Source organism: Pelecanus crispus, chromosome 5 (assembly GCF_030463565.1).
Source record: "Pelecanus crispus isolate bPelCri1 chromosome 5, bPelCri1.pri, whole genome shotgun sequence".
In the NCBI taxonomy this organism is placed as follows: Eukaryota; Metazoa; Chordata; class Aves; order Pelecaniformes; family Pelecanidae; genus Pelecanus; species Pelecanus crispus.
Window position 1 is genome coordinate 53,182,701 of NC_134647.1, and position 25,857 is coordinate 53,208,557.

The 25,857-nt window shown below is 47.3% G+C and overlaps 1 protein-coding gene across 1 annotated transcript; it reads left to right on the forward strand.

Moving 5' to 3' along the window:
- Positions 1-1,784: 1,784 nt before the first annotated feature.
- Positions 1,785-19,892, forward strand: TDRD5 (tudor domain containing 5). Its single transcript, XM_075711352.1, has 12 exons — positions 1,785-1,792; positions 2,309-2,547; positions 3,568-3,999; positions 4,859-4,986; positions 7,834-8,054; positions 9,005-9,211; positions 10,817-10,883; positions 11,855-12,055; positions 13,873-14,034; positions 16,048-16,197; positions 18,667-18,883; positions 19,693-19,892. The coding sequence occupies exons 1-12, from the start codon at positions 1,785-1,787 to the stop codon at positions 19,890-19,892; spliced, it is 2,232 nt and encodes a 743-aa protein (XP_075567467.1).
- Positions 19,893-25,857: the final 5,965 nt, after the last annotated feature.

Below are 25,857 nucleotides of genomic sequence, written 5' to 3' on the forward strand. Positions count from 1 at the left end.
AATTAGCTGGTCCCGGTTCAGCCATGAACTTTCCTGAGCAGGTGCAAAGCACGGAGGCCATTGCTGGGTTAGAGCTGTTGAATCGAAATTGCCGAATGAATTTGTGCCTAAACACCTCCCTAGTTTTCCACAGCAGGAGCATGGCAGAGCAAACATAGGAGCTTTTCCTTTTCATGCCGCACAGCCTGTGGTGACACCTGCGGAAACCTTTGCAAGAAACACTTTTAAAGTGTTTTAAAGTCACTGACTGTATTAAAGAAACCAGCACCTGGCTAGAAATCATACTACAGCAAGGCAAGGCTGGAACATAAAGCAGTGACTTCCCTGTCAACAGGACAGTGCTGAGCTCAGGGATGCCCAGTCTCTGGTGTGGAGGAGCAACAGGAGGGAGCTGGGAAGCCGGCCAGGGAGGTGCTGCTGTTGTTTTTTCATGGATTCCTCTTTTATTAGAGACTTGTGGCCTGCCTGGAGTCAGGATATTGCAGGCAGGGAGGGCAGGAGCACCAGCTCCCCGCTTTCTCTGCTCTGTCATGCTGGGTGCCTCGTCAGCAGGTCACCAGGGAAGCCATGGGTGGAGAGGGCTAATGGCAGAGGAGAAAAGTTGGGTGGAAATGGGGGTAATTAATAAATTCATACAGTGTCTGTATTTGCTTTGGAAGTGCTCCAGAGACCTTTTTTACTTTGTGTTTATCGCTTGGCCAGCGTGGGGCAGGGGGAGATGGTCTCCAGCTGCTGAAAGGGGAGGTGACATTTTAAGCAGCAGCAGTAGACAGCAGCTCGGGTCTGCTCTTGGCTGGGCAGCACGGACTCTGGCTGATTTCTTGTCAGAAGCACCATGGGATATTTAACATCTACAAACCTGAAACTTTCTGGTTTTGTCTGATGTTTAATTCAACCAGTGGGTCCCGACTGCTCTGTCCCCGGGGGACGTTTTGGGCTGCTACCTTGGGACAGGGGAGATGCTTCGAGAGCATGCACTGACGGATTTGCAACCTCTGCCATCCCAAAATCCGCAGCTTTGTCCCCCTTTGTCATACTGAAATGTATCCTCGTGCGGAAATCAACCGCGCTGTTGAGGTTTCTCAAATGACTGCGAACCCTTGAGAAATGGCCATTGCAACCTAATTCACCATGCTCTTTGGCCTTGGGAAAGTCACTCAGCGTCTCCGCTGTGGATTTTCCTCTCAGATGGAATTGAAAAATACAAGACTATTCTTGATTCTGTTGGCGTTTGGGTTTAAACATCAGGAAAAGGTTCTTCACTGGTGGTCGGATCCCTGGAACAGGCTCCCCAGGGAAGCGGTCACAGCACCAAGCCTGTCAGAGTTCAAGGAGCGTCTGGGCATCGCTCTTAGTCGTATGGTTTAGTTTTAGGTAGTCCTGCGAGGAGCGGGGTGTTGGACTCGATGAGCCTTATGGGTCCCTTCCACCCTGAGATATTCTGTGATTCTATGAATCGGTCTTTTTTTTTTTTGTCTGTGGCTCTGTCGCAAGGCGCTAACTCCTCCTGTCAGAAGGGAAACACACCTCACGTTTTTTTTACTCAGGAGAAGGCAGGGGCAGCAGCTCCGTGCAGGCCCCGGGGGCCGGTCCCGGCGCCGGTCCCTGAGCTGAGGGGAGCCACGGCCGCGACGCCGCCTCCGCCCGCGCGGCGGCGCCCTAGCGGGCCCGGTACAATGATGGCGGGGGGGGGGGGGGGGGGGCACCGCCCCGCCCTCGCGCCGCCGAAGGGCGGGAAAGGGAGGGCGCAGGCGCAGAGGGGTCTCGCGAGCGAGGCGGGGGGGATGGCGCGGTGCGTGAGGGCACGCAGACCCCGCACCCCGCCCTGGGCCTCTTTGGGGGGGGTCCCCAGGCTGTGGTTTAGGGGCACAGGAATCTCTTTAGGGGTCAGCGGCCCTGTGGGGCAGAAGGGGGAATCCCCAGGCCCGGGTTTAGGGGTGCAGGGATATGCGTGAGGGGCACTGAGCCCATGGGGGGTGGGGGTCCTCAGGTAGCTGTTTAGGGGTGCAGGGGTCTCTGTGGAGTGGCAGGGTTTGTAGAGGGCAGCCCCTGGGGCAGGTGTTTAGGGGTGCGCTAAACTCAGTGGTTGTAGGGGCTGTGATCCCATGGGGACAGGCAGCGGATGCAGGAGGAGCCATGAGCTTAGCTGGGACAGCGGGTGCCGAAGGATGGCAGCTCCAAGGGTGCAGGCAGGGAAATGTGGGGGCTGGTAGGTAGTGGCTGTTGGTGAGCCTGGCTTGCTGCCCTCTCCCCCGACCAGAGCAGCTGTGGTATGAGTTGTTTTCTGCTGCTTTTGTTTCCCCTTTAGTGCAGACATGTCAAAGCAGGCGCAGCTTATGGAGGTGCTGAAGAAGGAGGTGAGATCACTGCTAATGGCTGCCAAAGAGGGCTTAACCCCAGCACAGCTGGAGCAGGAGTACGTGGCCATGATTGGCAAACCTCTCCCTCTACGTGACCTGGGTTTCCGATCCACCTTGGAGCTGGTGGCAGATATGCCTGAAGTTGTCAGAGTCTGTTCTTACGAGAAAGGCACTTTTGTCCTCAAAGGTGAGGTTTTGTTTCCTTATGGGTGGAAGAGTTGTTTGGAACCACATACTAGTATGAAGTGATAGTCCAAATGAGGATGTGCAGGGTGAATTCCCAGAGCTGTAGGTCATATATCCCTGTTATTCTTTTTCTCATATAGCTCTGTTTAATTTCTTGTCTTTGATGTTTCTTCCTGTATTTTGATCTGCATTTTAATGCTTTTCTGCTCTTTCCTCCTGAAAAATCATACAGGCTTCTATTTTTGACCATTTTCTATTCTGCACTTAGTTTACAAACTGCAGTAACGTTTCTTAGGGGTACACTAGAACTGGTAACCTTCACTTTTCCTGTAAACTCAGACTACAGGAGGAGCCAAAACCAGGGATGGGGCCTCTTGGGAGAACTTGTAAATGTTTCCCCCATGGGAAGTTTAGTCGATATTCAAAGAACCTTTTTCATTTTCCTTTTCTTTGGGGAAGAGCTGTGGAAACAAATGGTAGGTGCAAAGAGTTGATTGGAAAGGGTGAAATGTTTTTGTTTTGTTTTTTTTTAGAGTGCTAGAGTAAGACAAGAAGAAGTTGTTTAAAAGCATGGAAGAGACTTGGGCTGCTCTCTGGGGAGACCTTGTCTGGGCGGGTGGGTACTCTATAGTGGGGGTTTACTGTGATTTTGGCTGAGGAGGGGAGCAATGAGCCATTTACTGTTTTCTCAACAAAACTTGCAGCAGCTGGGTTTCCTGTTGTGAACCTGTGTCCAAGAATTCGACCCGCCTTCCTGCCTGGATCTGGATTTATAGGAATGAGGGTGCAGATTGGTTGTTGGCTGTTAAACCTGGTTCAGTCCAGTTTGCAAAGGGAGAGGAACAGTGGTTGCCCTTCTGGAAATCAGCCACAATTTCGTGTGATTGCTTTTGAAGGAGACACCTGCTTCTGAAAGGGGGTGGGGGGGCGGGGAAGAGGAAAGAAGAGGAGCTTTGCCCGTGTAGAGCTTTTAATGGTTTGCTGTTTTGGTAGTCAAATAGTTTATTTCTTTCTGTTGTAGCCATTGCAGATGAGACCACCAAAGCAATTGCCAAACTGGTTGCCAGACAGAGGAGAAGTGCTAGGGTACGGAAGGGTGCTGCTGCGAAGGCAGATGCTGCTTCTCCCTCTAAGAATGCACAGAGTTTCCCTCGGAGGGACAGGGCCCCCATCCTGCCAGCAACAGTGAAGGCTGAGCTGCAGGATCTGCTGAGTTCCTCACCGCTTCTGCTTTTGGACTTTGACAAGGCCTTCTTCAGACGCTTTGGCCGGGCGTTCCAATACACGCAATATGGATTTTTCTCCATGTTTGAAGTCCTCAGAAGTGTGTCTGATATCATTGTAGTTGAGCAGACAAGAGCGGGTTCCCTGCTGACCCTGAAGAGGTACCTGGCAAGAGAGAGAGAGAAGGAAGAGATGCCGCAGGATGAGGCGCAGGAAGAGATGCCGCAGGGTGAGGCGCAGGAGGAGATGCCGCAAGGTGAGGCAGTGTGTTATTTAACTGAAAGCTCCTAGCTCTCGCAACCGCTGTGGCCAAGCAGCTGTGTTTCAAGTGGATGTTGCTGCATTTCCAGTTGCTGTGGTAGTCCTCGTTCCCCTAGGTTTTAGCACAGAGGGGCTGTGGGGTGCTGCAGAAGCAGCTGTCTCAAGGGAGTTGTCTTGGTAGCAGAATGCGTAACTGGAAGTTTTCTACAGGTTGCCACCGTTTTTTGTTGTGAGGTTAAAGAAGGTATGTTTAGCCTGTTCAGAGTATGGACTTTCTGAATGTGTGTGCAAAACTGGAATTTCTAGTCATTCAAGGCAATAGATGACAAAACTAGAAGGGTCTTCTGAATGTCTGCTCTGTGGGCTGTGGTAAAGCCTTTCCAGTGCGCTTTTTGAGACAGAAGGTTTAGCACTAGTCTGAAAAGCACAGCTATCATGTTCCACAAAAGAAAACAGAAGAGACTACAGATGTCTTCAGCGTTCCCATAACAGCTATGAGAGAAGGCAGAAAATAACATATAGTTCCTACGAAATTCCTGACTTTTCTGAGGAAAATTCTTTTTAGCATCTTTCTAGCAATTGATTTAACCCTTAGCATGCTTACAAGAGCAAGTGGGTTTTGTTTTATTTTTTTAAAACGTATTAATAGCAGTGAAAGATGCCTTTCAAGTGAATCCTCATGAACATGGTGGCTGTGAGTGTTACAAGAGATGAGGAAAACAGCACCAGTGCTTTCAGACTTTCATTTTCAGATGTCTTCTCTTTCTGCCTAATATGTAACACTGCATCGGTCCAATAGAGAATAAGCCAAATTGTTGTCTTTACAGCAGCACCTGCAGCTGACATGCCTCCTTTGGAACCCAGCTGTGAGACAGAGAGCTTCCACCTGACAGCAAAAGAGAAGTCAGAGCCAGTGGAAACACAAGCAGTAGATTTGGGTGATGACCTCAAACAAGTAAGTGGCTGGATGAGGAATCTGTAGCTTTATCATGTTGTAATCTGGGAGGTGATAACTCTTTTTACTGCTTTTGGTTCTGTTGAGTTTATATTGTTAATGCACTACTGCTTCCAAAAATTTTTGTACCTGTTTTAGATGAGTCTGGAGGTGACCAGACTCATACTGACCCAGTATATAGCTTTACATGCCATTCAGACTAGGTCTCTTTCCGGTCTTGAGATCTACGTTGTGGATCATCCGAGGTCAGTTAAGCATGATCTTGCTCTCTGATAACAGCGGTGATACCTTTTGGTGTACTTACTTGTCATTGGACTTCAATAACTTTGTTCTGAGACTAGCTGTGTGGAATTTCCCCTGCTGCAGTAGGCAGGGTTTAAGTGTCAAGCAGCGGTGTGACAGAGCTGGGGAGCGGTCCCTCAGAGACCTTGATTCCTGCAGTCTCAAGTCTACTATTTGGTTGGACTTTGAAAATTTGGGGGATTTTTTTGTTTGTTTAGCAGTGTATTTTTAGAAAGTGATGGAGAAGAACAGTACAGAGGCTCTGAACTGCCAAACCTGACTGGGAGAATTCATTTGTCCCCCCTCTATTTTTTCTTTTTTTTTTTTTTTCTTTTCTTTTGAGCATCTTTAGGCTTTCCTTTTCTCAGGAAAATCCTCCTCCTACTGAGAGTTATTTCCTCTGCCAAGCTTGTCTTGTGGCTGTACGCAACTGTACGGTTGGAGCGCATAGGCAGGGAAAGGGTCCCAGGAATTCTTCCTGAATTTGATGTTTTGTGCACTAATGAACTTGGAAGCCTGGGACTACAAGTTGGACTTTGTGCAGCACTTCATAAAACATACCATTTAGAGATTTTTGGCAGGCTGTTCTGATCCTTTAAAAAATTTTAGTTTGATGTGATGAAGTTCACAGGGAATTTCCCTAGATCAAACAAAGTCTGCTTGTAGGAAGGATAAAAAAGGGAATATGTGGTCCTGGTAACCCCACCCTCAAGTCAGATTTTTTTTTTTATTCATATGCATTGCAAAGGGAATCTGTTTAAAGATCGTAGCAGGGTAAGTCTTGGAAGATGTTTGTACAACTAGTTTTCATCATGAGACACCAAGTTTGCCATTTTGTTTTAAAAAAAAAAAAAAAATCCCTAAAAGGGAGGAAAGCAGGTTGGAATGTGGTACTTTGCATATGCAATGGACCGTTCACCTGATCCCCGCCCTGCTACAAGGTATCCCAGTATCCCAGAGACTAATAGTTTAAGTGTTGTAAGGGACAAATGAGGAACAAGGGCTGAGTCAATCCACTTGGCCCTGAAATGAGTAAAGTATACAGAGCTGCTGCTCTCAGCAGCTTTTCTTGCCACCCTGAGCAGAAGGAAGGCTGTCATCCACATCATACTCTGGCAGCTGCCAGTCCAGCTTAGGGCAAGGAGTTAGCCAGTCTTGCAAGCCATGCCTCTTCTAAGCCTAGTTTTACAGTGTATTCTGTTGGTTTATCTTTTTATAATTTTGTTGCTTTTTTTGTAAATGTGTTTTTAAGTACACATCTTCTATGTCTTTCACAGAAATGTCTGTTGTTGCTACCAGTGTGTGAGCTAGGTTATAAAGATCATGTGTGCCCTTAACAGTATGATATGAAGAGCATTCTGGGAGCAAAACTGTCCCTTAGAAATGCCACTATTCATAGGCACTTCTTAGAGGAAATCTGTGAAATGTGAGGGTTTTTTAGAAGTGATGCTGCTGCTCAGGCAAGAACTCCCTCAGTTGCTCTTTAACTCAGAAATGTTAACTCACTGTTTAACTCAATGTTTTAGTCAAAATTTTTAACTCAAAAAAAAATTCAAGGGCATTAGCCCTTGGTCAGTCTGCAGGAGAGACTCTCATCTGCTTCTTTAAAAAAATGGTTAAAAGAGCCAATATTGCAAAAACCCGTTGTTTGCGGTTGAATTTAGCCAGATAAGCAATGGCGTGTGTGCTGGAAGACAAATTTCCCATACACTGACTTCCCATACATAATGCAGTGGTAAATTGTAGCATATTCACGATAAGTAAAACTGAAATAACTTTGACTTCTGATCAGTGGAGGAGTGCTGTTTGTTGGCACAAAAGCAAGCTCTTGAGGCAGTGAAAGTAGCTGATGTCTGATTAAGGTTCCCATCCGCACTAGTTCAAGTGAAATAATGTTTTCAGCAGTTAAAGAATAACGCAAAATTGTAAGCTGTGCTGACAACTCACTCATATAAATTTGTTTAGAGTGAGAAAAGAACAGAATTCGTAGGGTTTGTTTGTTTTTACCCTTGGGAAATAGCTCTAGTGTGAAAGTGAGATGTATTTGTGCCTTCTGTCACTTTTGAATCATTTTCAGATACAGTTTTGCTGGTTCAGTCATATACTCTTTCATGGTCACAGAACATGGATTTTACCCAAAAGATGTTATTTCTAACAAACAGGTGGGTTGTGTTTTGTTTGGGTTTTTTGGTGTGGGATTTTTGTGTGTGTGTGTGTGTTCTGCTTTTTTAGCAATAGCCATTCAATACTTTTGTCTGAATATGTGACATGACTTCAATTCCTCTCCTTTATTCCCTGCAGGAATACAAGCAAGGTGTTTTCGTTGCACCCTTCTGTATACTGGAGGGAAGGAAGGAAGGAAGGAGAGAGTGTGAAAATGAGTGCTTCTATCACAGGGAAAGTTTTAATCTAAGTTTGTGCAATTTGTTGGGATTCACTGATAATCAGTAATTCACAGGTCCCCAGGAAAGCAGAACCATTTTCCACTTTAGTGGAAAGGCCAGTTGTGTGTGTTCAGTGCATGACCAGACAGCTGAGTGCCACCTTCCTCTCATCCCTTTGTAGCCTCAAGATTTGGAGCGGTCCCTACTAGACAAGCTGATAATGACTCCAGAAATACCCCCAGATGCTGTTCAGGACAGAAGCCTTTGCAGTCTACCACCACTGGAGAGAAGATGCTTGGTGGGAGTCTTTGTGGAATTCATTGTCTCTCCTAGCCAGTTCTACATCCACATTTGCAGCAGGGAAACATCTGATAAACTGCAGGATATGATGATTGAGATGAGGTGCGAATATGCTGTGCTGATTCAGTACTGCTGCCTGTTGTGTGTGTGTGTTTGCGCTGAGGGAACAGGGCACCCAGCTGTTAGTTATGGTCACTGCTGGCTTGATTACTTGATACAGAGATGCTGGTGCTGTACTGAAACACATACTCATATTGCTTACCTATTCCTCTTAACTAGCAAGCAAAAAGTATGTTTAATAGCAATTCACAGTTGTTTGGCTGTGTCCTAGACAGTTTTAAACTTTAAAAGCCTGGAAAGGTTATGGAAAGGAGCTTTAGGGTTTTAGGGTCCCTTTGCACCTCTCTGTTGTCTGTGCTACTGTTGCTAATGTGCTTGGTTAAGGCTTTTACTTCTGTCTCCAACACTTTTCAAAAAAGCTACAGGTAATAGGCCTTTGTCATATCTGTATTTGAAAGCAAAATCTCATCAGTGGCTTGCTTTGTGTCAGTTACATTATGGATTTGGGATTCTGTTGCACCACGGCAGTGATACAATTGCTGTTAATTGTGTGCCAGAGTAAATGCTTGATGTCTGTGGGGCACATGTAAGTGTGATTACAGACTGCCAACAGATACTGTGTATGTGAGCCGGTACTCCAGAACCTGGATCATAAGAAGCACTGACACATCAATGTTAAAAATTTAACGTGTAATGTTAAAAATTAATGACTAGAATGACTGTATTTAGCCTCTAATTAATCCCCATTAATTAACTTTTTGTTGGACCCCAAGAATATCATTCAAATGTTAAATGTTTGGGTTTGCATTTTTTATTGTCATTTCAGTTTAGGTGTGGCAGAACAGAGATGTAAAGCATCTATTAGAACAACTCCTGAAAATTCATGTCATGGGGAATTTGAGAAATCAGGTTTCTTCTGAAGCCCTGAATATTTCTCTTTGTTCATCTCCTGCATCCTACCAAGCACAGTTTTTCAATATGATCTTTTGCAGACACTGTTACTCAAATAAACTTGTTTCTGATCGTTATATCATGCCTGAGTCTTCAGTACAGCCTGGACAGCTTTGCTGTGTAACAGTCTCGAAATGGTGGTACCGTGTTATCATCCACCGTGTGATCAATGACCAAGAAGTAGAGGTGTTCTACCCAGATTACGGAAACCTTGAAGTTGTTCGAAAGTCTTGGCTGAGATTCCTCAAGTAAGTAAATTACACATGGATGATAGAATCACAGAATGGTTGAGGTTGGAAGAGACCTCTGGAGGTCGTCAAGTCCAACCTCCCTGGGCCATCTAGAGCAGGCTGCCCAGGACCATGTCCAGACAGCTTTTGAATGTCTCCAAGGATGGAGGCTCTGTGACCTCTCTGGGCAACCTGTTCTGGTGTTTGGTCACTATCATGGTAAAAATGCTGCTTTCCAGCCAGTCGGTCCCCAACATGTACTGGTGCATGCTGTTCTTCCTCCCCAAGTGCAGGACTTTGAACTTCATGAGGTTCCTGTCTGCCCATTTCTCTATCCTGTCGAGGTCCCTCTGAATGGCCGCATGACCCTCTGGTGTATCGGCCACTCCTCCCAGTTCCATATCATTAGGAAATATGCTGAAGGTAGACTCTCCCCTATCATCCAGATCATTAATGAAGATGTTGAACAGTATTGGACCCCATATTGACCCCTGGGGTACACTGCTACTTCCTGGCCTCCAACTAGACTTTGTACCACTGATCGCCATTCTCTGGGCCTGGCCCTTCAGCCAGTTCTCAATCTACCTCACTGCTCATCCAGTCCATACTTCGTTAGCTTCTGTATGAGGATCTTACAGGACACGGTGTCAAAAGCCTGACAGAAGTCAAGGTAAACAATACCCACTGCTCTCCCTTCACCTACCAGGCCAGTCATTTCATCACACAAGGTTGTCAAGTTGGTCAAGCATGACTTCATGAATCCATGCTGACTACTCCCAGTCACCTTCTTGTCCTTCATGTGCCTGGAAATGGTTCCCAGGACTAGTTGTTCTATCACCTTCCCAGGGATCAAGGTGAGGCTGACTGGCCTGTATTTCTTCAGAAAGACATCCCAGCATGCAGATTTCCTAGAAAGGATCTGGGTTTTTATTCCATTAATGGTGCCTTGCAGGCACTTCCTTGCTTACATGCTAATGCTTGAGGTGACATTGTTAAGACCTGTTTTGCTGATCACTCCGGGCCCTTTGCTCATCAACCCTGTCCATCACTCCCTCACAGGCTAAATCTTTTCCTGTTTCTGTCTTCATTCCTCAAGTCTTTCCTCTTGCCACTTCCTGTCACTTCAGGGCAAGCTCCCTAATCCTTCTTCCTGGGTTCTGTGAATGGGTGTAAACATCCTCCTGAAGGGGTGTCAGTCCAAGTGGGACACATTTGCAGTGTCAGAGGTACTTGTTCTCCTCTGCAGTTCAGCACCTTTTTCATACTTGCTTCTGCCCTCTCATTTGCCTCTATTCACGCCTGGCCATTGGCATTCTTTGGTTCAAAAGTCATGGCGCTCTGTCCATAACTTTTCATAAGTCATAAGGGGTTATGATGGGAAGATGCTTGGGCAAGGGAAAGCATAAGGGACCAGTTGTTATTGCTATTTCTGCTGTGCCCATTCTCTGGATATGGAGTGTTTTCCAAAGCTGCTGTTGGGTTTTATTCATAAGTGCAAAATCCAATACGTGCCTCTCTATTCTTACGCTGATTTTAAAACCCAGAAGAGGAGGTAGTTCTGCTCTTCTGCCTGGTTTTGCTCTGTTTTTGCTGTGATGGTGATGGCTTTCTCTTGTATTGTAGGTGGTGCTACTTGAAGCTCCCTGCTCAGGCCATCCCATGTTCCTTGGCATGGGTAAAACCCGTGGAGGTATGTGTTCACATGCAGTTTTTGTTTAATGGCGTATGTATGAGAGCTATCAAATAGAGGTTGGCTTTTTCTCCTGATAAGGGCAAGCATTTGGATTAATTCAGGTCCCACTGATGTTTACAGCAGAATTGCTGCTGTTATGTTCAGCAGAGTATGACTGTGTAAGTCTCTGCCTCTGCAAGTGATCACCCTTCTGCTGTCTGTTTTCCCTATGATCAGAGTATTCTCGCTTATATTGTTGCCCAGGCAGACAGCTACTGTTAAGCAAATGAGCAAACTTGTTTCTTCCCCTGCCAGTAGTTCTCCGGGGTCCTTCTGAAGCCTTGGTAGCTCCAGCCCTCTGTTTTAAAAATTTCTTCTGTGATAGAGTTTTAAGTGAGTTGGTTTGATGCAATCAGCATAGCCAAGGAATTATAGAGGTCATAAGAAAGTTCCTCTGTGCTGGGAAACCTCTTGGTCAAGAAGCCCGAGAAATACAATCTCTGAAGGAAATCATGTGAGCAGAGTTGCTGCTTCTGTGTTTTAAAGACAGTATTTTAAAAAAGTTATTTCCTCTGTTTTTTGAGGGTTAGAGAGTCACAATTCTCATTGCGGTGAGGCTTAGCAGCTCCTTAAAAAATTTTGACACTTTTAATGTTTATAATCACATGATTCCAGGAATTTAAAAAAACAAAACAAAAAAAACCCCCTGTATTTTAGGCAATTGTGATAAAATCACTGGTGAATGCCATCGAACAGTGTTTGGAAATAGGTTTTTAGGGTGAGAGGGCATTCCCAGTGTAACTAGCATTGCAGGCTTTGGGGTAGTTTGATTTAGTTCAGTGCTGCGAAGCTTGTCTGCCTGACTTCTGTATTTGTCCCTAGCCTGACATAGCTTAATGGCATCTTTGACAAGTGCCCACAAGGGAAAAGTCTCAGGCAGTGGATGTTGGACTGTTTATAGTAACTTTACATTCCTGTTTCTTTGTCAGGGTACATGGTGCAATGCAGCAACTCTCCTATTCAAGAAGCTGTGTGGCTCCAAGCTACTTGTGGGCATCGTGGATGAATATGTGAATGGCATTTTGCATCTTTTCCTGTGTGACACCTCCACTGAGGAGGATGTATACTTCCACTGTGTCTTGAGGGATGGGGGATGTGCTGACGTCTGCGGAGAGAACATTCCTTCCCAGGTCAGGAGGAAGGCATATCCTGCTGAAAGGAAGGGCAGGAAAAGGACCAGTTGGGTGCCTGTAATGGGAAGATCTTTAGCTTGAAGCAAGTAGTTTTGTGAAGAGCAGAACTGCTATTCCCTGCTTTCCTGTAACTTACCATTTTGTGACTGCATCCCATGGTGTCTAACTCTGTGGTGAGAGCTTGCCTTTAGGTTAAGGTGGAATCTGATGATACAGCAGAGATGTTCTGGTTTAGTAGAACAAATTCTTTTCATCCTGCCTTCTAATGTAGATTAGAAGGTTTTGATTTTTTTTTTAAGTTGATTATCTTGTTAATATTGCAGATTCATCTGGAGCCAGCACACATCTTGTATAAATAACATGGAAAAGTAAAATAGCTATAGATGTTCTGAGCATAAGGCCAAACTGAGATGGAATTGAGAGGTTGTTAAGAGATGTGTTAGTTACTTCACTACCCATTGTTAATTCCAGCAAGTTTCGTTAGTCAGAAGTTGAGGCCCCTGCTTCATCCAAACAGTTAATGAGAGCAAGTTGATTAGATTTTATTGTCTGACTTAAAGTAGTGCTACATAGTGGCAGGGGCAGTTGAGTGAGGAACAGGATAGTTAAGTAAATTATTTTGGCCTTCTCTGCTCTAGACATTGAATAATGGTTCTGCCATTAACAAACTGAATCGTGGAAATGGTCTTGGTTTAAAAAGTCTCTTACTTTGCCAGTGAAATGTACAATGTTGGACAGCGTGACCATGGAAGATTGCTGTCATGGTTTAACCCCAGCCAGCGACTAAGCACCACGCAGCCGCTCGCTCACCCTCCCACCCCTGGTGGGATGGGGGAGAGAATCGGAAGAGTAAAAGTAAGAAAACTGGTGGGTTGAGATAAGAACAGTTTAATAATTGAAATAAAATAAAATAATAATAGTAATAATAAAAAAATGGTGAAAAGGAAAACAGCAAGAAGAGGAAACCCAGGAAAAATAAATGATGCAACCGCTTGCCACCCACTGACTGACACCCAGCCAGTCCCTGAGCAGTGATTGCTGCCCCCCGGCCAACTCGCCCCAGTTTATGGACTGAGCATGATGTCATATGGTATGGAATAGCCCTTTGGTCAGTTTGCATCAACTGTCTTGGCTGTGCCCCCTCCCAGCTTCTTGTGTACCTGGCAGAGCATGGGAAGCTGAAAAGTCCTTGACTAGCATAAGCAGTACTTAACACACTGATGTTTCAGTTGTTGCTATCAACATTATTCTCATACTAAATCCAAAACACAGCACTGTGCCAGCTACTAGGAAGAAAATCAACTCTGTCCAAGCTGAAACCAGGACAATTGCACGTTGTGCCTTCAAGTTGTAAGCCAGTGCAGAGAGCATTTATGATGTAGGCCCATCTATGTCATTAATGAATGTCTCGGCTAAGTTTCAGTAAAAACTGTGTGGATATGAAAACCCTTAGGAAGGTAGTGCCACGATTTTATATCTCAAGTCAGACTTCACAGCCCGGAGTGCTTGTATCTGTTGTTTTGTTCAGTAGATGCAGAATGCGTGTTTTGGCAGGATTAGATCCTATGATTGTACTTTTGAATTTGTATGTCCGGTTCTGGGGGGAGGGGGGCATTTCTGAGTTATTCTGTTGCTGGAGGGAGGGGAGTTGATTTTTGTAGTAAGACAATTTCTGCAAGAATTTGGAGCTAACTTGTAGGTGGTGTGCTTCTTCATAAAACCTATTAGAAATTTGATGAATCCTTTTTATTCTTTGTGATAGTTACAACATGGTTTTCCTGACGATACTGGAGGGGTTTTTTGTTTGTTCCTAGGGATTCAAGGAACTGAATCCTTCAGCCTTGTATGTTCAGCCCAGTGGAAAGCAGGAGAATGCTGAACTGTTAGAGCCAGACCTTCGCTTGCAGCAGGAATCTCTAGATGCAGATAGTGAAACAGCAAACGCAAAGCTGGATGGGGATGAACTGTGTGACCAGGTGGGAGTTTGACTGTGGTATAGCTATCATTCAGTGAAATCAGCTCCAGGGATCAGTAGACATGTATTGGTTTAGTCCCATGCATTTTTTTTGTGGAGTTGGGTTTTTTGCTTTTATAAAAAGCAAGCAGAACCATAATATAAAAACAATTACACATGGACCATAAATACATCTCTAGCTGCTTGTCCTCTGATCGCTTTGCAGGCTTCAGGGAGTCTGTGTGCTCAGTGGTTTCTCTAACCTCCCATATGCACCATAATTTTTCAGTTAGAGAGAGAATGAACTCTTGAGAACTCAGACCAGTACCAGATTCTTGAGATCAGTTTGACTTAGCACTTTAATGTTTTGCACCCCCAGGAGCCAAGAAGTGCTATGTTTTCCTCTCACATCTCTGGGGTTTGGCAAAGGATATGTAATAACTTGGGATATCATTTAAATGTGGGAAAAGACCAGAACTAGTGGTGTATTATTTGCATTAAGGGTCTTGCTCATTCTGAAGTTATCTGAAAGGAAGCAATTTGCAGTCCTGACTGCTGGAGGGGGTAAGGTTGTACACAACTACAGTTTTATTAAAAAGATAACTCTACAGGTGAATGGTATTAAGATCCAGATACTGCTTTACACCTTTGATTTCAGAGCATGTTAAAAAGAGGAGCCCTTTGCTGTTTAACAGATGGAGAAACTGATGAACAGAGGGGTTAAGCAGGGAGTAAAATGCAGGTCTTGAGTGCAATCTAATGTAGTACCATTAGAAACACCAGGAACACTTGTCTACAGGTGACTCTGTCTACTCTTCTGTGTTATTTAAATGCAGTATTTTCATGACCCATTTTGTTACAGGGGCCAAAGCACCTTTCAAGTAAATGTCAGCTGTTGAAGTGTTCAGCAGTGGGCTGCTCCCGGGCTGGTTTTTTGACATTTTTCTGAAATAAGAGTAAAAGCTAGTGTAATGCTAGTAACTTGTAAAGCAGTCATTGTACCTAGGTTTTATTTTAGCCAGCTGTGTTTCTGTGCTAGAGAAGCTCTATATAAGCTGTATACCTTGGATATTAATGGCCTTGCACTGTTGATACATCTTCTGAACTGAAGGTCCCAAACCAGCATCTTTATGTATTTGGAAGAAATTAACGTGACTGAGACTCTGCAAATCTGAGTTTATTGTGATTTTTATGGAAAAATCTGGTTAACTGTAGCAAGATCCATGTGTGTAAATGTCAGACATAGCTGGCAATTTGGAGACTAGAGGAATGTAAATGCATTCAGGTTTTCTCCTGTCTGATTTCAAGGGTCTTAGAATCCTTTTCCAGAAATTGCAGTGCTCTAGATCTCTCTTTGTGTAAGACTTTAAACATTTTCTTTTCTGCTATTCTATTTAGTTGCCCGAAATGATTCCTTCTCTTCCTTGGCGCGTCACTAACGTGATCATCAATTATAAAATTACTCAAAATGTTTTGAACTGGAATGAAATGTGTCTAATATGACACTTGTTACTGCTCAGCTAGCATTTTCTGGTAACTCCTCTTAAGCAGTGGGGAACTCCCTTTGCATTGTCCAGTCTTAGATTTGCCTTGTCAGGATTAACAACACACATGCACCCTGCCCTTAAGTGCAAAATGACTGGACACTGTGTTGTGTTGAATCAGCTCTGCTATGTTAGGACACTTCCCATGGTAAAAATTCTCAGAAGGCAGCAAGCAACAACCAGAAAACATTTCTTGAATAAAACTGTACTTTCCAAGTGATAAGTTTTATTGTGGAGAGAAGTTAAAGTGACAGTTAGTTTCTTGTTCACATTATTTCCTGTTCTTCCGTGTTCTTTCTGTCCTTTCCAAGTAGCCCGAACTTCTCCAGATAGAAATGTTAAAACCTGAGCAGAACAGAAAAGCTCGTTTGCATTTCTCTCTGTTAACCTCCGAGTGGTATCATCTGATTGCTCTGTAATCTGCTCCAGTGCATCCTGCTTTCTTCTACCCACACTAGCTGTACCTTTTCTTGCTTTGTCCACCTCCTTAGCAACAGCACCTGTCTGCTAAGAAGGGGACACAGGATCATGTGCAGCCACTTCTGGATGAAGTGAGCGTTCCAAGAACAACAGACCAAGACCCTGAACTTGCTCAGGAGGATACAAATGAAACTGTTACAGAGCTTATGGCAGTGGTTAAGGTAAGGGCGTTTTTCCCAGCTGTGGCTGTTGGGAAGGGTTGTTCTTGGGTTTAGATTACTTGAATAACCCTTTGATTGCTTTGACATGTATTTTCTTAAAAGTGACTGACAAAATAATGACTGGCTACTAATGTATAGCTCTGAGCCTGTGCTTTCCTCTTTGCTGTTGTTTCTGTTGTTGATGATACACTCGTGCTTCACTGGCATGTCAAGGTATTGTGGAAACAAGACTGACCTTCAGCACGTTATAGATCAAACCTGGCCCTCCTTCACTCCTCTGCTTCCCCTCCATTCACGGTCCTGAGGGTTACCAGGAGTAACTGGGAGTTATTGTGGGGCTAATCTAGATCACGCAGGCCTCTCTTCCCAAGTTAGGAGAGTGGTTTTGGGAGGGTTGCATTTTGGGCTGTGATTTGAGGCATTAGGTGGTGCTGGTGTTGTGAGTTTGCTTCTTAAATAGTGATTAATGATGAGTCTAAGAGGGCCTGCAGCATGGCATTTTGCAAACGCTCTGCTCTGGGTTCAGCAGGGAGCCAGTATCACACAGGATTTGTTGAGCCACAAAACACAGAGCTGGAAATGGGAGTGTACCTACAAGGTTTTGGACAACCACAGCTCCTTACACATCTGGAGGTTGATAGTGGCTGAGACAAAGGACTTTCTAGAAGGATGAGAGGGAAAGCTGGAAGAATTGTTGGCTCTGGAGGATGTTACCTGAAAGGGATGGAGAGAAAGCAAGCTGGGAAAAAGGATCTTGAGGGAATGAGAAAAGAGGAAAGTTTCTGGTAGCAAGCGTGGGGAGAAAGTATGATGAGATGTGGTGGAGGCAAGTGGGTAGATAGCAATAGGGTCCTTGTGAGCTGAGTTAAATGCTCCCCTGCAAGTATTAAACTACGTGAGTTTCAAAGCATAGGAATTTCCTAACTGGATCAGAGAAGTCCTGAGCATATTTTCTGTCCCTGGCTGTGATCTCTGTTACAGTCTTTAGAAGAGGTGGCAAGAATTTCTATTAAGGAAGACTGTGGGATGAAAATATAATCCTGCCTATAGACGTTGGGGAGGGGAAAGGCATCAGTCAGCTAGTTAAGAGGACAGACAGGAAGATTTTCTTTCTCTGATTCCTGCTCATCTCCTTTGGCCTCAGTGTTTTGTGGCACTTACAGCATCACCAAGTGGTATTCCCTCCTTTCCGGTTTTCACTGCTCATGTTTTCCTTTTCAGTGTTGGTGTTCTTAATTGTGTGAATCGGAAGGAAGAGTAGATACTGCCTTACTTCCTGCCCCTCACAGTGCTCTCTAGGATATCCTGTCTTGTTTGCCTCTTCTGTAAACTGAACAGCCTCTGTTTGAATTATTTCCATCCCAGCTTTTTCCAGTGCCAACAGACATTTCTAGTGTCCACCCTTGCACCCTGTCTCTTTCTGCTTTGCCCTGGCGTGGCAGTGACACTGCCTGCCCCCCCAACAAGGGTAGCGTGGGTGGCAAGAGGGGATAATAATCATCTTTTAACACTGTTCTTTTTCTTGTTGTAATGCTCTATTTTTTTACTGCATGTTAGGCAGAGGTTTTCAGTGGGCTGGTGGTATCAAGCTGAGTAGTTGGTTAATTGGACTCCAGTGATGCCTGTCATTCAAATTATTCTGTTGTAGCATCCTGTCAGCACTGAATTTCTGCTGCCCAGGCGTGTAGCTCTCCTTGCCGCTTCAGGAGCGCCTCATGGTCCCGTTGTGGGAGCCAATTTAAATTGCTTAAATCTACTTGTGTAAATACAATTGTTTTGTTCTGGGATAATCCTTTGAACACACTCTCACCTATGGGTGAAGCACCTCTGGATGGTGATCCACCCCTTCTGAGGATAGATGCCTTTCTTCTGCTGCCTTGACAACAGAAGAGTTGTATAGAGCAAGCACCTAATTTTTGAACGGCTATGGGTGGGCAAGGTGAATTGCTGCTTGTCTTTTGTTTCGCTATTTTTCCCTTCCATGCTGAATTAACAAATACAAGCATTGGCTCTAGTCCCTGTCTATGGCTGAAACATGGGTGATCATTCCTGGAACTTAAGTTTAATTTGTATTCTTACGCAAAAATGCAGGGGGGCTTCCTCTGAGTCAATTCCCACTCCCTTGCAGAAACTCCCTCTATCGTTGCTATCATTTGTTCTGTGTGGGGCTGCTGAGAGATGAGCCAGCTGTTAATTCTTTGCTAAGACATGGTGATTTGTATCTTGTAATAATCTGTCGCTCTTTTCAGCTTGCTGTGCAGGAAAAGCTGCCCTTTGACCAAGGTTGTGAGTAACTAGTTTGGTGGGGTTTTTTTGGTTGGTTGGTTTGGGTTTTTTATTTTTAAAATCATCCAGTTGCTGACATTCTAGTTCTTTGTGGACCTTGAGGGATAATAAAGATCAGGGCAGCTAGTGAACTGAGTGTGCATTAATCGCACCCTCTCCTGAGTTTTTTATATACATTTGCAGGGACCTCATTCTCTTGGAGAGTCCTCAATGCCTGCTGTCTTATTCAAGTCAATGGAAGACTTTTACACCTCCTTTATCTACTCCAAGCAACCAGCAGAAATGAGCCAAGATGACCCTGGTCAGATAGAAAGATTTTCCAACACGGCCCAACTTCGTGAAGCTGTACATCCCTCTATTCTACTTATGGCAATACCGTTTATGCTGGACAACCATAACAGTACGAATAGATTTGTCAGTAAAATTTAACACGGTGGAAAGCTGAGCAGACTGTTACTGTGCTATGAGTCTTGCAGTCATTATTGGGTGTCCTAGGACTGGTGCTACTTCTTTGCTAGAACAGATGAAAATGTTGCAATTTCTGTGGGATGGAGATGTGACAATAATATATGGCTGGATGCAATGCATCGGTTTGACTTTTGTGCAGCAAAATGGTTTTCTAAATGTTTAATGGGAACAAATGAATTGAGGGTTATTTCTCTCTCTGTTGATTTTTGTTGTCTTTTCTAGACTTTCTGCTGCTTTCATGCAGAAGTCTTTGTTTCTCCACTCCATATGTTAGCTTGTGTTCATTTCATACTGAGAGTCTGTCAATCTCCCAACCATAAGGGACAAATGCATTTTTTTTTAACCTTGTAAGGTCCCTGTGTGGGTGTCTGTCTTCCATCTTTCAAATGCTGAAAGAATTTACAACATCGAGGTAGATTGACTTGCTAAAGACAGTGCCTGTTTGTGCCTTGGAACAGAGCTGACTGCCCTCTGTCTGGAGCAGAGGCCCAGCTCTCCAGACAGGAGCTACTCAATTTGCATCTGATTTCCCACCTCTGGAGCAATGGGGTGAGCACTGGGAGGAGAGGGAGAGAGGCTCTCGGATTATACCATGTCAGGCTCACCGAATAGGTGTGCAGTAGAAAGTCCTCCTGCCGTGACCTGGTAAGGTCCAGGCAAAAGGGATTTCAGTCTAAACTGGAGCTCTTAAATGGTATCTACATTGGCAACTCTTTCTTTTCTGTGTCCCTCCTTATGCAGATGAAGAGAAAATGAAGAACAAAGACCTTCCTGGGAGTCTTGCAGTTGGGCTGTGCAGTGCCAGTGGGCTGTCTGACCAAGGGCCATCTCAGAAACTGTATGTCCCTCCTACCACGCTATCTGCAGTGTTGGCAGCTGCACGCTTAGCCACTTCCAGTGACTACTTCCAGTGGCTCCCCGGACTGAGAAAGAAGGTGTAAGAAGAGGGGAGAAGCTGGAGCAGCTGCCAAGGAAGGCTGCCTAGAGCAGCAAATGCCCTCTTGTATGACCGTGCTGTCATTTTCTTTGTTCAGAAATGTTTAATCCCTTGAAAATCTTGGGAGTCTGACATCTTCTCAGATATGCCCAGTACGTGTGATAAATGTTACTTTTACTTTCAGGAAAATAGTTTGGTTTTGTTTTACTTGTGTTGTACTGATTTATTGCTCTTTAATGTAATGGTTCGGGAGAACATCTAAGTGTCACATTGTGTTACATATCCTTTAAGTTGAGGAGAGAGAAACTGGCTACCTATCCCTCCCTCCCTCAGTGCATGAGCAGTTTTGACATTCTGTAGGGAGGTGGTTTTGGTTTTTAACACCATGGATGCTCTACACACTCCTTGCTGCTAGGAGAGGTTGTATCCCAGCTCAGGCCTGAGACTGTATTAAGTGCTGGTAACTTGCAAAAGAAACCTGCTTCCCCAAGAAAAAGATGCTCCGATTTGTTGATGAATTAGGATGCCACACATACAAAGTGTCAGGAATCCCATGTTACAGATATCAAATAAGATCTATAAAGAATCCAGTGAGAGAAAGCTTGAAGCTTGACATTGGCCATGTTTATGTAGCTCCCTGCCTGTGCCAAGAAATCCTCTTGGGCTTGCGTTTGTTAATGCAGAGAAAAGCTGTGAAAATAAAGTGCCCTGGTTATGAATGCTGGCATTTGCTTGGTTTGGTGGTGCCCAGACTGTTCCTCAGGTTTTCAGGGGCTTCAAGGGTCGCTCTGTGCCCACCTGCAAACATGCCAGAGGTATGCTTCACTGCAAACCCCCAGGAAGAGCTCAAGATATGGTTTAACATTAATATTGGAATGGATAAAAGCCCGGCATAAGAGGTTTATTGGTTGGACTAGGTGGTCTTTAAAGGTCTCTTCCAACCCAAACCATTCTACGACTGTTTTAATTTAAGCATTTAGGGGTGGTTTTGGATGTGAAAGGGCTAAAAAATGGTAGAGAGAGAAAGAAAATCCGGGGCCCGTTAGGAAACAACCATGTGGAAAGCTAATGAAGGAGATGGAAGCAGGGAGGTGAGGAGCTGTGGCTTGAGCAGATGCTGTACAAACCTGCGGGGAGCTTCAGAGGTTGCCTGACTTCTCTGGTCCCGTGTTCAGGCCGGGGGGTTGGATCGCATGTGTTTGTCATCTGGTGTAGGCAGCGGCTGAAATGGAGCTGAGCTCGCTCGGAGCCAGCTGCGTGACAGAGTGCTTGTCTCCAACGCCACCCTCCCTGCTGCAGAGGTCCCCTTTGGTTTCATGGAGGTGAGGACTGAGGTTGGGGTGTTCTGAGGAGACCCCCATGTCCTCCCCTGCCTGTCCCCGGGCTGGAGGAGCTGTCACCCTGTCCCTGCTGCTGCTGGGTCGCTGCTAGGTGGCAGCCGAGGCCAGCTCTCGGGTGCTTGGCTCCCTACAGCCTAAAACTCTTCTCTGGGGGTCTGGGAGGGCGAGGGAGGTGAGGAGCTGAAGAAGACCCTGCTGGGTGGGCAGCATCCCCACACCCCGCTGGGGCTGCCTCTGTCCCCGCTCCCTACCTGGGGTGCGGTGGGTCCCGTGGCTGCCTGGAGGTGTAACCGGGGGCTTTTGGGGATGGGTCCCACCGCTGCTCGCCGTGGGCTGTCCTGGGAAACTGGGGATGGGGGGATGCTGGTGGCGGTCTGGAAGGTGTGGGGTGTGGACACGGGGGGCTTAACTTGTGTGCAGAAAGGGAGCAGGCAAATTCGTGGGAGGGAGCCAGCAAGTGTTGAGCAGTATCAAGGCATCCCCTGTGACTTGGGAGCTCCCTAATCTGCCAGTTTTTTGGAGGGAGCATATTCTGGGCTACTACTGCTGTGCATCACCCTTTCTGCACACTCTCCCTGGGTAACTTGGAGGCGGGGTACAGGGCTTTGCTGCGATCCCATGTACCTCTTCTGATGCTTAGCTGGTCAGGATATTTTTTGTTCATGAGTTTTTGCCGTTCACATGTTGTCTGCAAGTGTGCGATTATCTTGATTGAAAGGGTGTGGAAAACTAAAAGGCGTGTGAACAGAGCCTTAATCCTGAGCCTGGACCCCCCCAGCAACAGAAAACCCACCCGGAGCCGCTCCCCTGCTCCAGGGTGACCTGGGCTGATCTTCCCAGCTGGGCAGTGGCACCTCCCTTGCCAGAGCATCTCAGGTCGCATTTCTCATGCCCAGCAGGTCCCTGTTCGTACATTTGTTGCTTAAGGCAGTGGAAAAAGAGAAAGACGCCTCGGGGACTGGAAAGTGATGCCGCATTCGTGTCCCTGCTCCAGGGCAGTGCCGCGGCGGTGCCAGGTGGTGGGGGAGGAGCGGTGGCTGTGCCAAGCATCGGTGAAGTGTGGAGGGACCCAACCCCACGGAGGTGTCTGATGAAAAGGAGGAAGATGTTCTACCCTGTGACAACCCTGTCTCTTCAGGTGTCAGGTCCCTGGAGGGGCTGGGGGTGCCCCCATCCTCCTTGAGGAGCATCTCTATGGGGTGCCAAGGGCCCTTTCACTGGAGCGGTCAGGGTGGGTGCCCCTCGTTCTGGGGCGTGCGTGCAAAGGGGGCCTCCCGTTCCTCCAACAGAAGAGCAGCTTGGGGTGGAGCTGCTTTCCTCTCCTTTGCCCCTAGTTTCCACCCTCCCCATAGCTATGGGGCAGCCGTGCTGCTGGCAGAGGTTGTCGACTGGGAGTCCCCGGGGGAGAGCACCACAATGTTTAGAGCAAACTGAAAATTGAAAGGCGGCGCGGCTCTGCAGCTCTGCCTAAAAGCTGGGGGTAAGCAAAACGCCAGCGAGGTGTGTGCTCCGGGGACTCGCTAATGGACTCGGGTGATGTGTGGGGTCTGGGGTCAGCCCTGCCAGGTGGATGGAGCCGGGGCGGGCGGCTCTCCTCCTTGCTGGGGTGATGGTGGGAAGCAGGTGCTGGCATTTTGGTGATGGAAATGTGGGGACCCCTCAACCAAGGCCATGCATGTGAGAGCAGAGCCAGACCTGGACCAGCTCGAGAAGGACCCTGGTGCCCCCCCAGGTGTGGGTAGGTCTAGAAAGGGCAAGGAGTGATGCTCTGGGCAGGGATTTTATTTCTGGGGTGCAGTTTACAGAGGAGTTTTTCATGGTGTCTGTAAGCAGCTGCCCGGCTGTGGCGGTAATCGGGTGCTTTGAGTTTTAAATGGGTTGTCAGGAAGCATTTGGCTGGTTGGGGAGGAGACTGGAAAGTGACAGCTTGCTTTGCAAGAACAAAGTGCAGACAAATGCCTCCCTCCTGGCACCCTGGCTTGGCAGGAGCTGAGTTTGGGGTACCCCAGCTGCATGCCAGGGACACGGGGGGTCCCGGGCTGGCCCCTGCGGTGTCTGCTGCCACTGTGGCTGGTGCTATCTCAGCGTGGTTGAAATTTTCCAGATCAATGCTTCAGCCCATCCCTCCTCCCCACCCCTCTGTGCTTTTGGGTTGACCTGTGCTTTGCAAAGTGGGGTTCAATTCAGCAAGTCATTTGGGCTTAAAAACCAAAACCGAGTGCTTCTGACCCCCAAAACCTTTGTCTTTTTATTTTTAGATGTTTTTTTCAGATGGAAATGGAATCTTTTCCTGGTTTGGGGAGGATAAAAGTGCACTCAACCCTGCCTCAGATTGTTTCACTTGACCCATGAGTAAATGCTTTTCTTTCCTCTGACCTGGAAGGTTTTCTTTTTCTTTCCATTTGGCAAGAAAAAGGAAAAAGCCAATTCTTGGTACAGGTCACTGCAAAACAAGGTCTGGAGCTGGAGCTAGCTTTTCAGCCTGAGTACTATGCCAAAACCCATCAGCTCTTCCCACCGCTCCTGAGCGCATGCACTGGTCCCTGGAGTGGCTCCCTTTTTCTTGTAGTAAAAAGCCCCGCTTTCGCCTGCATTTTGCTGGGAGCAAACGACTGCCAGGCGGGAGAGCAGCCTCTGGCCGCTGGGTTTTGGATGAGCAGAGAAGGGGGTGATGGTTGTGGCTTGCCGGCTTTTTGGAGTGTGACTTAGCGGCCAGCCCCGGGGTGGTCTGTGCAAGCTAGCCGCCACTTCATCCCTGCAAAAGCCCATCTCAGTTGGGTTTGGGGGAGATGCTGAGATATTCCTGCTTGCAGGAAGGATGATGATGGAGGCCTGGGGCAGCAGTGCTGCTGGAGCAGCCTTCGGGTGGGAAATGTGGTCAGTGCTGCCTTTTAGTTAAACCAGGGCTGTGCTCTGGGGCAGATGGGGCTTGGTGCCAGCTATGGGGGGTCTGTGCGCACCTCGTCCTGCAGAAGTAGGGGCTGCAGGTGTCCTGCTGAGCACCCTCTTGCATCCGAGGGAGTCCTCCCACCTCCAGCTCAGACCCGGCTGCTTGGGTGCTTTTTCCAGCAACCGTGGCACCGCTCCAAGCGCAGTGCCTGAAGCAGAGGGAGAAGGGGGTCCTTGTGGGTGCCATGTGATGCCTTGAGCTTGCAGGCGGCGAGAGGAAGGGGCAAGCAGTACATGGCGTGGGCTGCTCTGCATCCGAAGTTCAGGGCAGTAGAAGTACCAATCCACAGGAAGCAGTTCGAATTGGGGCTGTTGTTGGTGAAATGCTTCACTGGTGCTGCTGGAGGGGGGAGATTGGCTCCTTCCTATTGACGATGGGTTGGCAGGGCAAGCAAGGAGGGCTTGGGACGGGTGAGGTTCCCCCCAGCCCATGCTGCCCTCACTCTCTGTGTGTGCGAGCTCCTCGTCCCCTCCCTGCTGCCAGGAGGTTTCTTTTCTGGTTCAGCTCTTCCAAGGCAGAAGCTGATTGCAGAGGGGTTGTGATCTCACTTGTGCTTTTAATCCCACTGCTGTCAAGCTCCATTAGGAGGTTTGACATCATCTCGCTACCTCTAGGGCCGGGCCGCTGCTCGCCCAGCCTGAAATGAGGACAAGCCTGGGCTACGCTGGAGTGGGTAGTGGCTGGCGAGGCAGGGATGGTTTAGGGGCCGTCGCTGCCCCTCTGCCCTCCCCAGCACTTCCAGCCATAGGGAGGCTGCAAGGAGGTGTGAGACCAGCTCATTTTGGTGGCCTGGTCACTTTGGGAGCCGAGTGGAGAGGAGCTGGGGTGGCAGCAAGTGCCTTTCCGCAGGCACTGAGGATGTTTGAAAACCTTTTGGCCCTGCAGCCTCAGTCTGTGCTCTTCTCCATGCCAGGAGCACGGCTGCATTTCGGTAACCCACTCACGACCTCCCTCTACTCCTGTCGCAGCATGTGCGGCTGTGTTCATGCTGCATGCAGCCGGGCATCCCTCCCTGCACTGCCACATGCGGCTCCCGGTACCTCAGCAGGAGGTAAAGCAGTCGGAGAAGGTTGCAGGAAGGGGAGCTAATGGGCCAGAAACTGGGGCTGGGCATCTTTCCCAGCCTTGCAAAATAGGCTGCACAGCTCAGCCAGGGGAGGGGAAGGTGCTGTCACTCACCCCTGCCCTGGCCACTGATGCCCCATGAGCACCTCCCAGGATTTCTAGGGTGCCAGCGCTCCAGGCACGCATGCTGCAGGGAGGCTGGGGGCTGCCCCGGGAGCAGCCCGGCTCATCATGGCTCTCCTGAGCGGTTTCACAGCCCCGTCTGCCCGTGGGCTTGCGGCTGCCTGGGAAGGAGCTGATGTATGATGAGAGCGTGAAGAAGGGCAGGGAGGATGTGCATACAGAGAGCCAGAGCCCTAAAGGTGCCTGAGGGCTGTCTGGGTGGTCAGCAAGGTAATGTCTCAATTTTCCCCGACCTCTCTGCCAGCTGTGCCCAAGGAGAGCTGCCCTTGGCCACCAGCGCTGGGGCTTTGCAGGCTCTGCCATGTTGATTATGGCCAGAGCATGGATTCGAAAGGCTTCTGTGCAGCCAGGGAGGCTGGAGAGGGCTCTGCTGCAGAAAGAGGGGAGAAAAACCTTCCTGGGGCTGCTTCTGCAGTGGAGGTCTTCAGCCC